Source organism: Anomaloglossus baeobatrachus, chromosome 9, assembly GCF_048569485.1.
Source record: "Anomaloglossus baeobatrachus isolate aAnoBae1 chromosome 9, aAnoBae1.hap1, whole genome shotgun sequence".
Lineage (NCBI taxonomy): Eukaryota > Metazoa > Chordata > Amphibia > Anura > Aromobatidae > Anomaloglossus > Anomaloglossus baeobatrachus.
The window spans coordinates 61099630-61114324 of record NC_134361.1 but is presented as its reverse complement, the minus strand read 5'-3'; the positions used below and the strand labels follow the sequence as shown (position 1 = coordinate 61114324).

Below are 14695 nucleotides of genomic sequence, written 5' to 3'. Positions count from 1 at the left end.
TAGCTGCGTTTTGGTGCGTTTCTAAGACCAAAAACGCAGCTATAAACGCAGGAGGTGGGTAGTAAAGTGACGTGTACAGGAAGAGGATTCCTTCTGTCAGTAAACACAGAAGCGTGAATCCTCCCGGTACCGTCACCGCCGCTTCCACCTCCCATCCTGTGCATGTATGCTGCCGTGCGGCGCCATGTCTGGGCGGGAGGTGGAAGCGGCTGCGAAAACAAAAGTGAACAGTAGAAAAAAAAATAGGAATTACTACTTACCGGTAATGATGTTTCCAGGAGCCATCATGACAGCACTGTAGGAGTTGCTCCTTTGACCTTTACAGGGACAGGAAAACGCAAGAGGATAAAAGCCCCTCCCCATCCCCCTCTCCTCAGTGATTTTTCAAGTACCACACCAGGATGGGAGATAACACCATTTTATTAATGCATAAACGCACAACAAACACGGTACATAACCAGACGGGAGGGAAATAATAGTGCTGTCATGATGGCTCCTGGAAACATCATTACCGGTAAGTAGTAATTCCTATTTTCCAGGACGCCTCATGACAGCACTGTAGGAGAATGCCAAAGTAATCCCTATGAGGGGGGGACCACAGCCTGTAGAACCTTCCTACCGAACAATGTATGTTGATCAGTGAGAAGATCCAGTTTATAGTGCTTACAAAACATGTGGGGACCAGACCACGTCGCTGTACGGCAAATTTGTTCTAAGGAAACCCCTGCTCTCTCTGCCCATGAAGTGGACAGAGCTCTGGTGGAGTGGGCCCTAAGGTGAGTTGGGGGGTCGCGACCCGCGGACTGGTAAGTAGCTGTAATAGTAGACCTAACCCACCGAGACAGAGTTGTCTTAGACACCGTCTTCCCTCGGTTTTTTCCCCCAAATTGCACAAATAGGGTAGAATCTATTCGCCAGCTCCGGGTAGCCTCCAAATAAGCCAGCACCGCTCTTCTGACATCCAAAGAGTGAAGGGGTTCTTCTTGTTGGGTGGAAGAGTCGGAACAGAACGACGGCAGGACCACTTCTTGTTCTAGATTGGTCGTGGACACCACCTTCGGCCGGAACGTTGGATCAAGCTTCAAAATGATTCTGTCGGGCAGGACCTGGAGATATGGAGGTCGAATGGATAAAGCTTGCAGTTCTCCAATTCTCTTTGCAGTGGTAATGGCTACCAAAAAAGCCGTTTTGAATGATAATTGCTGAATAGTTACATCATCCAGAGGTTCGAACGTAACTTCGCAGAGTCCATTGAGAACCAGATCCAGATCCCATGGAGGAACTGTGGATCGAATAGTAGGCCATAATCTTTGGAGCCCTTTGACAAAACGGACTATCCAAGGATGGGAGGCAAGGGAAGCATCGAAGAACACACTGAGCGCCGAGATCTGGACTTTTATTGTACTAGGCTTCAGGCCCTGGCGGAAACCTTCTTGAGGAAAATCAAGGATCCGAGGAATATCTGGACGGGCACTGTCCATCGGTTCTTCACCTAGGAAGGCACAAAACCGAGTCCATATCCGCCAATAAATTGCCTGGGTAACCGGCTTCCTACTGGCTTGCAGGGTAGTAATAACTGCTGCGGATAAGCCCTTATTCTTCAGGAATCGCCCCTCAGGATCCAAGCCGACAGATGAAGATTGGGAAGATCCTGGTGGAACACCGGACCCTGGCTGAGTAGATCCTCCTGTAGGGGAAGAACGGGCTTGTCCACCGCCATGCTGTTCAGGAGTGAGAACCAGCGCCTTCTCGGCCAAAACGGAACAATGAGGATGACCTTGGCCCTGTCCTGTCAGATCTTCTGAAGGACTCTGGAAACCAATGGAAGAGGAGGGAAGGCATATGCCAGGTCCATGACCCAAGGTTGAGACATCGCATCCACTGCGGCTGGCCGGTCGTTGTGATTGAGAGAGAAGAAGTTCTTGCACTTCGAGTTGCTCCTGGATGCGAACAGGTCCCAATGAGGCATCCCCCACCGGGCAATTAGTGACTGTAACACTGAGTCGTTGAGGCACCAACCTGCGGGGTCTATCCGGTGTCTGCTGAGATAATCCGCCAGATGATTGTCAGATCCCTTCAGATGGACAGCCGAAATGGATAGGACAGAGGTCTCGGCCCAGCGGAAGATGCGGTGCGCCAAGGCTTGCAACTGTTGATGTCTTGGGCCGCCCTGGTGTCTGAGAAACGCCACCGTTGTTACATTGTCCGAGAGGACGCGGACATGTTGATTCAGGAATAGGTGTTTTCTGCTGCTCAGGGCCTGCCAGACTGCGTTCAACTCCCTGTAGTTGGAAGAGTAGGTCATCGACTGGTTTGGCCCCAACCTGTTTGGCTGGCGTCGGTAATGAGCGTAACAGATGGCGAGTAGTCCCAATGAACTCCCACCGAGAGATGCTCCTTGTTTGTCCACCATCGCAGAATGCGTCGGAGCCGCACCGGAAGGAAGATCTTGCGGTTCAAGGTGACTTGGTTGGTCAGCGAGCAGTGGCGACCCACCGGTCTTGAAAGAATCAGTTGCTGAAGCGGTCTTGAATGGAACTGGCTCCACCGTACACATGGAATACAGGACGTCATCAGACCTAACACCCTCATAGCTTCCCGGATAGTGCACTTCTCTTGATTTCGGAAGGCCCGTATCCTGCGTTGGAGTGACCTCACCTTCAGGGCCGGTAAGAATGACATTCTGGCATCCGAGTCCAGAAGTATGCCTAAGAAGATCTTTCTGGCCCAGCGGAAGATGCGGTGCGCCAAGGCTTGCAACTGGTGATGTCTTGGGCCACCCTGGTGTCTGAGAAACGCCACCGTTGTTACATTGTCCGAGAGGACGCGGACATGTTGATTCAGGAATAGGTGTTTTCTGCTGCTGAGGGCCTGCCAGACTGCGTTCAACTCCCTGTAGTTGGAAGAGTAGGTCATCGACTGGTTTGGCCATGTTCCTTGGAAAGAAACGTTGCCCACGTGTGCCCCCCAACCTGTTTGGCTGGCGTCGGTAATGAGCGTAACAGATGGCGAGTAGTCCCAATGAACTCCCACCGAGAGATGCTCCTTGTTTGTCCACCATCGCAGAATGCGTCGGAGCCTCACCGGAAGGAAGATCTTGCGGTTCAAGGTGACTCGGTTGGTCAGCAAGCAGTGGCGACCCACCGGTCTTGAAAGAATCAGTTGCTGAAGCGGTCTTGAATGGAACTGGCTCCACCGTACACATGGAATACAGGACGTCATCAGACCTAACACCCTCATAGCTTCCCGGATAGTGCACTTCTCTTGACTTCGGAAGGCCCGTATCCTGCGTTGGAGTGACCTCACCTTCAGGGCCGGTAAGAATGACATTCTTGTATCCGAGTCCAGAAGTATGCCTAAGAAGATCTTTCTGGATTCCGCCAGTAAATTTGATTTGTGAATGTTCACCATCCACCCCAGAGACTGGAGTTGGAACAGAGCGAGCTCCACATGGTGGGACAATTCTCTTGGGTTGGCTGCAATGAGGAGTAGATCGTCTAGGTATGGAACGATGTTGACACCCAGTGTTCTTAGGTGGGACACCACCTCTGCCATAACTTTTGTGAAGGTTCGGGGAGCGGATGACAGGCCAAAGGGAAGACACCGGAACTGGTAATGATAGATTACACCCTGGTTTTCCACAGCAAATCTCAGGAATTTTTGACAGGTGGGGTGTATAGCTATATGATAATATGCGCTTGACAGGTCTATTGTGGCCATAACGGAATGATGACTGATGAGTGGGATGGCAGATCTGATGGATTCCATACGGAATTTTTTGTAGCGAACGAACCGATTCAGGGGCTTTAGATTGATAATGGTGCGCACATCTCCCGACGGTTTTAAGATGGTAAAGAGACTGGAGTAGTGGCCCCTGAAGTGTTCCCGAGGAGGAACAGGACATATTGCTCGGGTACGTAACAGATTTCGGACCTCGGACCAGAGACGGATGGACGAGTCTGGGGAGCGAAATCGTGTGAGAAGAAATTTGTCGGGGGGCACCCGAGAGAATTCTATCAGGAGACCCCCTGATACCACTTGGAGAACCCAAAGATTGGACCTGATACATTCCCACGCCGTTTGAAACACCACCAGGCGTCCGCCCACCCTGGCGTCAGGACCGATTTTGTTTTTTTCTAGTGTCAAAGGAGGGATTCCTCTCTTTTCCCCCTTTGTAATAACTCCATCTACCTGATTTACCCCTACTTTTGTAGTCAGGATTTCTAAAGGATCGAAACCGATGGGTAGGAGGGCCCCGACGAGTCTTTTCCTCGGGGAATCCACCTTTCTTATCAGAGGCCTTTTCTAGTATATCGTCTAGAGCGAGACCAAAAACTCTAACCCCTGAAAATGGGATAGCACACAATTTGTTTTTAGAGGCGCAATCCCCCGACCACGTTTTTAACCAAATGGCCCGGCGGGCAGAATTAGTTAATGCCTCATTTCTAGCAGAAAATCTAATCGATTCCGCCGAAGCATCTGCCATAAATCCTGTGGCAAGTTTCAGGAGGGATATAGAGTCCTGGACAGTCTCCCTGGGAGCCCTATCCACAATCAGGGATTCTAGGTCATCTAACCACCTGGACATGGACCTGGCCACTGAAGTAGCCGCAATGTTAGTTTTGATAGTGGTGGCTGCAGCTTCCCATGCCTTTTTCAGAAGGCCGTCTGCCTTTCTGTCCATTGGGTCTTTCAACCCGGAAGAGTCCTCAAATGGGATAGCAGTCTTTCTAGCTACCTTAGCCACCGGTACATCGATTTTAGGTACATCCTCCCAATCCTTAATATCATCAGGTTCGAATGGGAGGCGAGCCCGAAATTCCCTGGGAATTACTAACTTCTTCTCAGACTCCTGCCATTCCTCCATTATCATTGCTCTGACATGGGGATTGACAGGGAATACTCGATGGCGTTGAGACCTGAGCCCTCCGAACATTTCGTCCTGAACAGACCTCGGTTTCTCCTGCTCCTCCACCATCATTGTCTTTCTGACGGCTCGAAGAAGGTCATCCGTGTCACAGGAGGAAAAAAGATACCGACGGCCCTCCTCTGGTGCTGGACCTGACGTCTCCTACTCTAACTTAGAATCAGAGTCATAAGAAACCTCTCCATCTTCTGAAGAGATCCCCATGTCCTGCCACTGTCTTTTGCGAGGCGCGTCTCGACATTCCAGGTGGGAAGAGGTACTGGCAATGACCGACTGTACTTCCTCGCGTATCATAGCTCTCATGTCCGTCAGCAGGGAATGTTGTTCACTGGAGACCAATTCAGCTATACAAGGGTCACATAGCTGCTTAGTACAGGACTCTGACAGATGTGAATGACAGACTGCACATTTTTTTATCCTGGCGGATTTCCTTTGAACTTTCTTAGGAATAGTGCCGCTGCGTGTCGTGGAAGAATCCTAAAATGAAGGTGTAGACTGAATCAGGTACTACCCTCATCATCCCTGGTCAGAACCCAGGTACACCTGCACTTACTTGACCCTGGGACTCTGCAGGGGGCCCACCATCCGACCTGTCATCCTCATCCATTACAAGCGATACACAGAATAGTGTGCTCATCCCCCGTTCCCACGGTTTTATTACCTGTTTGGGCGACGTCAGGGTCCGTTCCCGCCTCCAGTGCTCCGTCCCGGATCACCTACTGCCTTCCAGGGCATCGCCATATTCCGACCAGGAAATGCTGCAATCTCTGCACTGTGCATGCGTCAGCGTGCGTGTCATGCTGGAACGCATGGTGTGCGCATACCCGAAAGTGCCACATGGCCTGCAGTGGACAGCGGGATGCCGAGAGCCCTCACCTGAGGGAAGTGGCTGTTGCCGGGAACTCTTGCTCCACCGGCTGGCTGAGGGACCTCCTTTAGAGGTGTCGGCCTGGGGCTGCTTGACCGGCAGGAAGGAGAGAGCAAGCCCCCCGATCCGCCTGGACCCCGTACATCCGACGGTAAGACTTGCGTCCGTCCTGTACAGGGACAGGAAAAACACTGAGGAGAGGGGGATGGGGAGGGGCTTTTAACCTCTTGCGTTTTCCTGTCCCTGTAAAGGTCAAAGGAGCAACTCCTACAGTGCTGTCATGAGGCGTCCTGGAAAAAAAAGTTATACTCACCTGTCTGCAGACTCCCGGTGCCATGCCCGCTCCCAGATCCTCCTACTGGTACCGCCGCTCCGGGTGTGTGCAGTCTCCCCGGGTACGTATGCTTGCAGGATGCAGGACCTGGCGATGGATCACCTGATGCAGTCACCTGACGCATCAGCTGATCGTAAGTCTCGGGCTGACGCCGGCGCCCAGCCGGTTATCAGCGGATGCGTCAGGAGACTTCATCCCTGATTACCGGCAGCTGCTGCAGCGATCGGACGGGATCAGACTCCCGCCCCATCGCTCCAGGAGCTGCCGGTAATCAGCACATAAGTGAGTATTTTTTTTGCACCGATGCATCTGCTGATTGTATAATCGGCTTTTATACAATCAGCTGATGTGTGATGTGATTCAGCCCCTAGAACCTGACACATCATCTGATCGCTTTGCCTTCCAGCAAACCGATCAGATGATATTGGATCCGGATTGGACGGCGCGGAACCCTTGACCCAGGATTACTGCGGAGGGGGGGTTCTTTATTTCAATAAAGATGGAGTCACTAATTGTGTTGTGTTTTATTTCTAATAAAAATATTTTTCTGTGTGTTGTGTTTTTTTTTATCTTTACTAGAAATTCATGGTGGCCATGTCTAATATTGGCGTGACACCATGAATTTCGGGCTTAGGGCCAGCTATACAGCTAGCCCTAACCCCATTATTACCCAGCGAGCCACCCGGCATCAGGGCAGCTGGAAGAGTTGGATACAGCGCCAGAAGATGGCGCTTCTACGAAAGCGCCATTTTCTGGGGTGGCTGCGGGACTGCAATTCACAGCGGGGGTGCCCAGAAAGCATGGGCACCCTGCACTGTGGATTCCAATCCCCAGCTGCCTAGTTGTACCCGGCTGGACTCAAAAATTGGGCGAAGCTCACGTCATTTTTTTTTTTTAAATTATTTCATGAAATTCATGAAATAATTAAAAAAAAAAGGGCTTCCCTATATTTTTGGTTCCCAGCCGGGTACAAATAGGCAGCTGGGGGTTGGGGGCAGCCCGTACCTGCCTGCTGTACCCGGCTAGCATACAAAAATATGGCGAAGCCCACGTCATTTTTTTTGTTTGGGGGGGGGCAAAGAAATCCTGCATACAGTCCTGGAAGGAGGATGCTGAGCCTTGTAGTTCGACAGCTGCTGTGTGCTCTCCTGCATACACTATTGGATGGAGGATGCTGAGCCTTGTAGTTCGACAGCTAATGTCTGCTCTCCTGCATACACTATTGGATGGAGGATGCTGAGCCTTGTAGGTCTGCTCCTCCTGACTCTCCCTCAAGCATACAGTCCTGGATGGAGCATGCTGAGCCTTGTAGTTCTGCAGCTGCTGTCTGCTCTCCTGCATACACTATTGGATGCAGTATGCTGAGCCTTGTAGTTCTGCAGCTGTCTGCTCTTCTGCATACACTAGTGGAGAATGAAGAACACATTGAAGAAGGAAATGACATCAGACCTTTTTTTTTGTTCACTGATAAAAAACGCATAAAGACGCAGTGAGCAAAAACGCAGCAAAATGCAGCAAAAAAACGCACCAAATCGCGGCAAAACACGTGCATTTTTTGCCGCGTTTTTTTGACGCGGGTGCGTTTTTGTGCATTTTTTGCCGCAAAAAATGCACAAAAACGCAGCGTCAAAAAACGCAGTGTGTGAACCTAGCCTAAGTCTGCAGCTGCTGTATGCTCCAACAGGTACCATATGCAGTATAAATGCATTGTAATGAAAAAAAATATATATCCATAATGAAAAATATCCTTATTTTAGTGCCTCATCTTTTCATAGTAGTTTTATCTGTCACCCTTTGTAAAACTTGTCAGCTCTGCTATATCTGATATGCTCAATCATTGCTCTTTCTTCATGTAATTCCCATTGGTTCATGTGATCATATTTTCAGTCCATAACTGTCCTAGTCCTGAATGGACAACACACAGATCCTCTGTCACGATGTGACTGCAGGTGTCACACCAGGTACGAGAGGGCTCCCTGCAAGCGGTGCAACACAGGGGGAACACCAGGGTAGCAATACAATGGAAGACCCTAGCACTAGGAAGAGGGGAGTGGGGTCACCTCCTAACGTACGAGTAGCAACAAATCCAGCTCACCATCTCTGCATCTACTCTCTGCTCAAAGCCCGGACAAAGGCCCCACCATGGTCTGACAACCTGAGCTGGACTTTCCTGTGTTACTTGGTCACCTACTAATACTCATCTGAGGCTGATTCCTGCACTCCCTAATGGCCCTAGACAAGTCATTCCCTCTATGCGTTGTCATGTGCCTAGGCCCTTGCTGGCCCTGAACTCACCCTGACTAGTGAAGGCCAATGAGACATCTCACCCCCGCAATAAGACAATGCAAGGAAGGCCAGATAAACAGGTGAGGAAGGATACAACAAATAACACTCCACAGCTTCTCCAGCAAGAACATCTCAGCTGCAACAGAAGCATTACTTTAGCTTCTCCAGAGACAGACTCATTCAAAGTGGACAGCATAGGTATGAGCTATAGCCGGCATAAGGAGGAGTCAGGATCGGATATTTGTAACAGAAAGCAGTGGCTGCAGCTGAGGTTACAACTACCTGTTAGATTGCAGCAGGATAGAAAGGAACCTTAACCACTTCAGTACTGGATGAAATTAAATACGTTCCAACTCAGGGTAAAAGACGAGCGGGCACTAAAGCGGATCTGCGATCAGCTATGCGCTGTGACCTTCTGATCCCAGATCCCCCTGGATTACATCAGGCTGTAACACATTTGTGACATCCTCAGCGGTCAATGGCACAGAGAGTACAGAGTAAAAATAAAGCATGCACCATCACACTCTGTAATACAGTGAAGATGCTTGAATTGTGCTAAATGACAGATGAAGGTACAACAAAACTGTACGTGCAGTGCAAACATGTCCGCTTACTCCAAAAGTGACACAGCCAGTCCTGCACATGGTTGTGGAAATGCTGGGTAACACAGACCTTTCCAAAGCTTCTGCACAATGCTATTGGTCTTACCATTCTCTTGTTGCCACCTCATTTGGGTTAGTATGGCACTGTAGAGTGGCTTTTTCAGTTGGGTTTGTTTCTGGCCATTCATATTGAAACTCATCATAAGACGTAAAGCTTTTCTTACAATGTTTTGCATCTAAAAGTTAAAAAAAATATATATATATATTAAGGAACTGATAACATAAATAAGAATGTAGCAAATACATTAAAATTAAGGTACAGCATTTAGAAATGTGTATCTAATTTCCAATATATCAATGAAAAAAGCAATACTTACTGAGGCAAAGAAGGTAAAATTACCATTCCCCATTATAATGCAAAAAAGCTTCAATCTTATAGAAGGGAAGTGACATAGATGCAAAATTCACTCTTAAGCCTGTCATTCAAGAGGAGATGAATGCTAAGAATTCTAAATGCCCATGGATGGGTCTCCTATAACATGTCTATTAATCAAAAGCAATGCTCCAAATATAAAATATAACCTTTAATAATCAAATTTAAAATACACAAAGGGGAATCTATAAACACGTGTTCAATGTAGAATGACCGGCCATAACATATTGGACTATGGGTATGGTTATATATATATATATATATATATATATATATATATATATATATATATATATATATATATATATATATATATATATATATATATATATATACATATATATATACACATATATATATATATATATATATATATATAATCATACCCATAGTCCAATATGCATGCATACATATATATGTATATGTATATATATATATATATATATATATATATATATATATACACACAGTACAGACCAAAGGTTTGGACACACCTTCTCATTCAAAGAGTTTTCTTTGTTTTCATGGCTGAAAATTGTAGACTCACATTGAAGGCATCAAAACTATGAATTAACACATGTGGAATGAAATACTTAACAAAAAAGTGTGAAGCAACTGAAAATATGTCTTATATTCTAGGTTCTTCAAAGTAGCCACCTTTTGCTTTGATTACTGCTTTGCACACTCTTGGCATTCTCTTGATGAGCTTCAAGAAGTCAAGAAGTAGTCACCGTAAATGGTCTTCCAACAGTCTTGAAGGAGTTCCCAGAGATGCTTAGCACTTGTTAGCCCTTTTGCCTTTACTCTGCGGTCCAGCTCACACCAAACCATCTCGATTAGGTTCAGGTCTGGTGACTGTGGAGACCAGGTCATCTGGCGTAGCACCCCATCACTCTCCTTCTTAGTCAAATAGCCCTTACACAGCCTGGAGGTGTGTTTGGGGTCATTGTTCTGTTGAAAAATAAATGATGGTCTAACTAAACGCAAACCGGATGGAATAGCATGCCGCTGAAAGATGCTGTGGTAACCATGCTGGTTTAGTATGCCTTCAATTTTAAATAAATCCCCAACAGTGTCACCAGCAAAGCACCTCCACACCATCACACCTGAATCCTCCCTGCTTCACGGTGGGAACCAAGCATGTAGAGTCCATCAATTCACCTTTTCTGCATCGCTCAAAGACACGGTGGTTGGATCCAATGATCTCAAATTTGGACTCATTAGACCAAAGCACAGATTTCCACTGGTCTAATGTCCATTCCTTGTGTTCTTTAGCCCAAACAAGTCTCTTCTGCTTGTTGCCTGTCCTTAGCAGTGCTTTCCTAGCAGCTATTTTACCATGAAGGCCTGCTGCACAAAGTCTCCTCTTAACAGTTGTCCTAGAAATGTGTCTGCTGCTAGAACGCTGTGTGGCATTGACCTGGTCTTTAATCTGAGCTGCTGTTAACCTGCGATTTCTGAGGCTGGTGACTCGGATAAACTTATCCTCCGGAGCAGTGACTCTTGGTCTTCCTTTCCTGGGGCGGTCCTCATGTGAGCCAGTTTCTTTGTAGCGTTTGATGGTTTTTGCCACTGCACTTGGGGACACTTTCAAAGTTTTCCCAATTTTTCGCACTGATTGACCTTCATTTCTTAAAGTAATGATGGCCACTTGTTTTTCTTTACTCAGCTGCTGTTTTCTTGCCATAATACGAATTCTAACAGTCTATTCAGTAGGACTATCAGCTGTGTATCCACCAGACTTCTGCCCAAAACAACTGATGGTCCCAACCCCATTTATAAGGCAAGAAATCTCACTTACTAAACCTGACAGGGCACACCTGTGAAGTGAAAACCATTTCCGGTGACTACCTCTTGAAGCTAATCAAGAGAATGCCAAGAGTGTGCAAAGCAGTAATCAAAGCAAAAGGTGGCTACTTAGAAGAACCTAGAATATAAGACATATTTTCAGTTGTTTCACACTTTTTGTTCAGTATTTCATTTCACATGTTTTCATTCATAGTTTTGATGCCTTCAATGTGAATCTACAATTTTCAGAGTCATGAAAATAAAGAAAAAACTCTTTGAATGAGAAGGTGTGTCCAAACTTTTGGTCTGTACTGTTTGTGTCCAACAAATAATAATAGCAAGAAGAGAATGGCACTTCCTATATATGCGTCGGAGATTTTGGGGTGCACTTCAGGTTCCAAAGCCAAACAGTGAGAAGTATACAAGGCACTCCCAAGATGATTTGAAGAAAAATGTATTCATGTGCGTAACAAAAACGTTTTCGGTCCTATGTGGACCTTCCTCAGTAGCACATGTGTGAGGGAACACGCTGTGTGGGCTGTCAGACGCGGAATCCACCGCTGTAAGGGCAGCCCCCAATACAGCGGTGGATTCCGCGTCTGACAGCCCACACAGCGTGTTCCCTCACACATGTGCTACTGAGGAAGGTCCACATAGGACCGAAAACGTTTTTGTTACGCACATGAATACATTTTTCTTCAAATCATCTTGGGAGTGCCTTGCATACTTCTCAACAAATAATAATAGACCCGCTAACCATTAATGCCATTAATAATACCTGGTCTTCCATAGTTGCACGGGTCCGGACTGGGGAAACGTCCATGTCATAGTACAACCTTGTAAGTGGATCCAGCAAAATGAGAAGATTCCAGGTGGCAATAATAAATTGTTCCAACTTTATTGAGCAATTAAAATTCCAGAGCTCATGACAATTAATATGCAGGAAACATGCAATAACGGACTATACATTTCGGCGGTATAGGAAGGAAGGTGAGGAAGGCGGTTTTATACCGCTGAAACGCGTAGTCCGTTATCGCATGTCTCCTGCATATTAATTGTTATGAGCTCTGGAATTTTAATTGATCAATAAAGTTGGAACAATTTTTTACTGCCACCTGGAATCTTCTCATGTTGCTGGATCCACTTACAAGGTTGCTAATACAGTATATATATATATATATATATATATATATTTATATTTATTTATCTCAAATATCCACATAGTTCTACCTCTCCCTATAAACTCCTATCAAAGATGCCTTCTTGACAGCGGAGGTGACCCTAAGATATTTTTGTCCCCCCACTCAACGGCGGCTTTCCCTTGTTTTACCCTATTCAGCTCTGTGTCTCTAAAAGGTCTATGTCACGAACCACCGGGGGGGTCACTCAGAAATCCCCCGCGCTGGCTACCAGTACGTCACAATCGGGGGGTAACAAGTGGGGGTCACCCCTCCTTTATACCTCCCGACCGACAGACAGAGCACGTGACGCGCTCTCTAGCGCCCCTCTTATAGTCAGGCCAATTATGGAATTGCCCGACAATAAGCAAGGAGGCCGCTATACTACTTATACCGATTATTGAAGGGTCCCCGGTGAGAGTAGGGTATATATTCCCCCGACCTCCGCGGGCGGAATATATAAAACCTCCCCGAATCTCACTGGCCTCCCCACAATAATCCTTGGCACAACTCGCTGCCACCAACCGCTTCACGGTAACTATTAGCCGAACACACAGACGTGGGATTCAAGATCGAGATAACAGAACAGCCCAAGATTAATTATATAATTTAATCAGCCTAAAGCACACTAGAAACTACAATATATACAATAGGAGATCTACAGAATATACATATGTCAGAGTACAATTACAATCAAAGCATGGGTTACAAACAGGCATACACAGTTCCAGCAGTTACCTTGTGCGTCTGGCCACAGGGGGGCGCCGTGAACCAGGTTTCTAGGATCCTTCCCACAGATGTTTCCTACACGTGACCCCCAGCGAAAGAACACTGGAAAATGGCCGAAGTAGGGTTATCAACCTGGGCAAATCCAGGTCCCCTCCTACCTTAGTGACCTCAGAGGGAGCACTGCTCCACCCCTGGCTAGAGTTATGGACAATATCCACAACATGGAATATGGGCCATAACTTTGCCTGGGAGCGTCGTAGGCGGACGCCAACGCTCTCATTGTGACAGTTATGAATTTAGCTACAGAACGAGAGGACTCATGACTTGTCTACTAGTTCCCCATTGGCGGATATCACGCCTGGGGTACTTCCCAATGTCCTACTCCCATAAAAAAGGTGTGCCAGCATCGTCCGCATGCAGAGACACCATTTTTATGGTTGCCATATTTATCGGAAATATGGCTTGCGAGATATGAACCATATTTTACTGGAGTCGTTCTATCTGGATACTTCCAAGCTTGCTAATTAGATAGCAGCCCCTACCACAGGGTCACGGCAGGGAGTCATCCTGTGTCCATGGTTCCCACATCATCTAATCTCCATATCACAGGAGTTGGCTGTTGGAGGTGTAAGTGGAACACAGACCAGTTCCTTTGACACCTATCTGCTAAACAAACCGTTTATCCCTGTGGTAAATTTTCTGATTGAAGGAGTTGTGTGAAGGAAAGGGGGGGGGTGACACCAGGAGAGGGCTTCCTGACATAACTTGAATATCATGATTTATCGTCATATCTCCGGATTTACCTCACACCTCCCCCCTTTTGAGGGCGCTAGGGGGCAGCACACTCCGGTGTTCCCCCGTGCGCCCGTCCGCGACCTCTCCTTGTCGGGACAGCCCGTCTGCGTTACCGTGGTCACGGCCCCTTTTGTGTCGAATGGTGAAGTTGTATTGCTGGAGCGCCAGGCTCCATCGCAACAACCTGCCATTCGTCCCGGAGACAGTGTGTAACCAGCTGAGGGGATTGTGGTCCGTCTCCACGATGAAGTGGCGCCCGTATAGATAGGGTTGCAGACGCTGCAGGGCCCACACTATGGCCAGGCACTCCTTTTCCATCGTGGAATAGGCCACTTCCCTTGGTAACAGCTTCCTGCTCAGGTACAAGACTGGGTGCTCTTGGCTCGCAGAGTCCACCTGGCTGAGCACCGCACCGAGGCCGAAGTCACTGGCGTCGGTCTGTACTACAAACGGCCGCGTGAAGTCGGCTGCCTGTAGCACGGGCGGGCTGGACAGGGCGTCCTTTAGGGCCCGGAAGGCTGTCTCGCAGTCCATTGTCCAATCGACTGCAGAGGGCAGCTTCTTCTTGGTGAGGTCCGTCAAGGGCTTTGCCAGGCTACTATAGCATGGAACAAACCTCCTATAGTACCCAGCGGTCCCCAAGAAGGACATCACCTGCTTCTTGGTCCTGGGGGTGGGCCAGGACGCGATGGCCTCCACTTTCTCAGGCTCGGGCTTCAGTGTTCTCCCGCCTACCCGGTGACCGAGGTACTGGA

The 14695-nt window shown here is 47.8% G+C and overlaps 1 protein-coding gene across 1 annotated transcript in view; it reads right to left on the bottom strand.

The window, feature by feature from the left end:
- Nucleotides 1-14695, bottom strand: part of ADGRG4 (adhesion G protein-coupled receptor G4) — a 127448-nt gene that overhangs the window by 68253 nt on the left and 44500 nt on the right. Inside the window, exon 9 of the mRNA XM_075324871.1 lies at nt 9124-9253. Within this exon, the coding sequence (XP_075180986.1) occupies nt 9124-9253 (130 nt within the window). The remainder of the gene's footprint in view (nt 1-9123; nt 9254-14695) is intronic.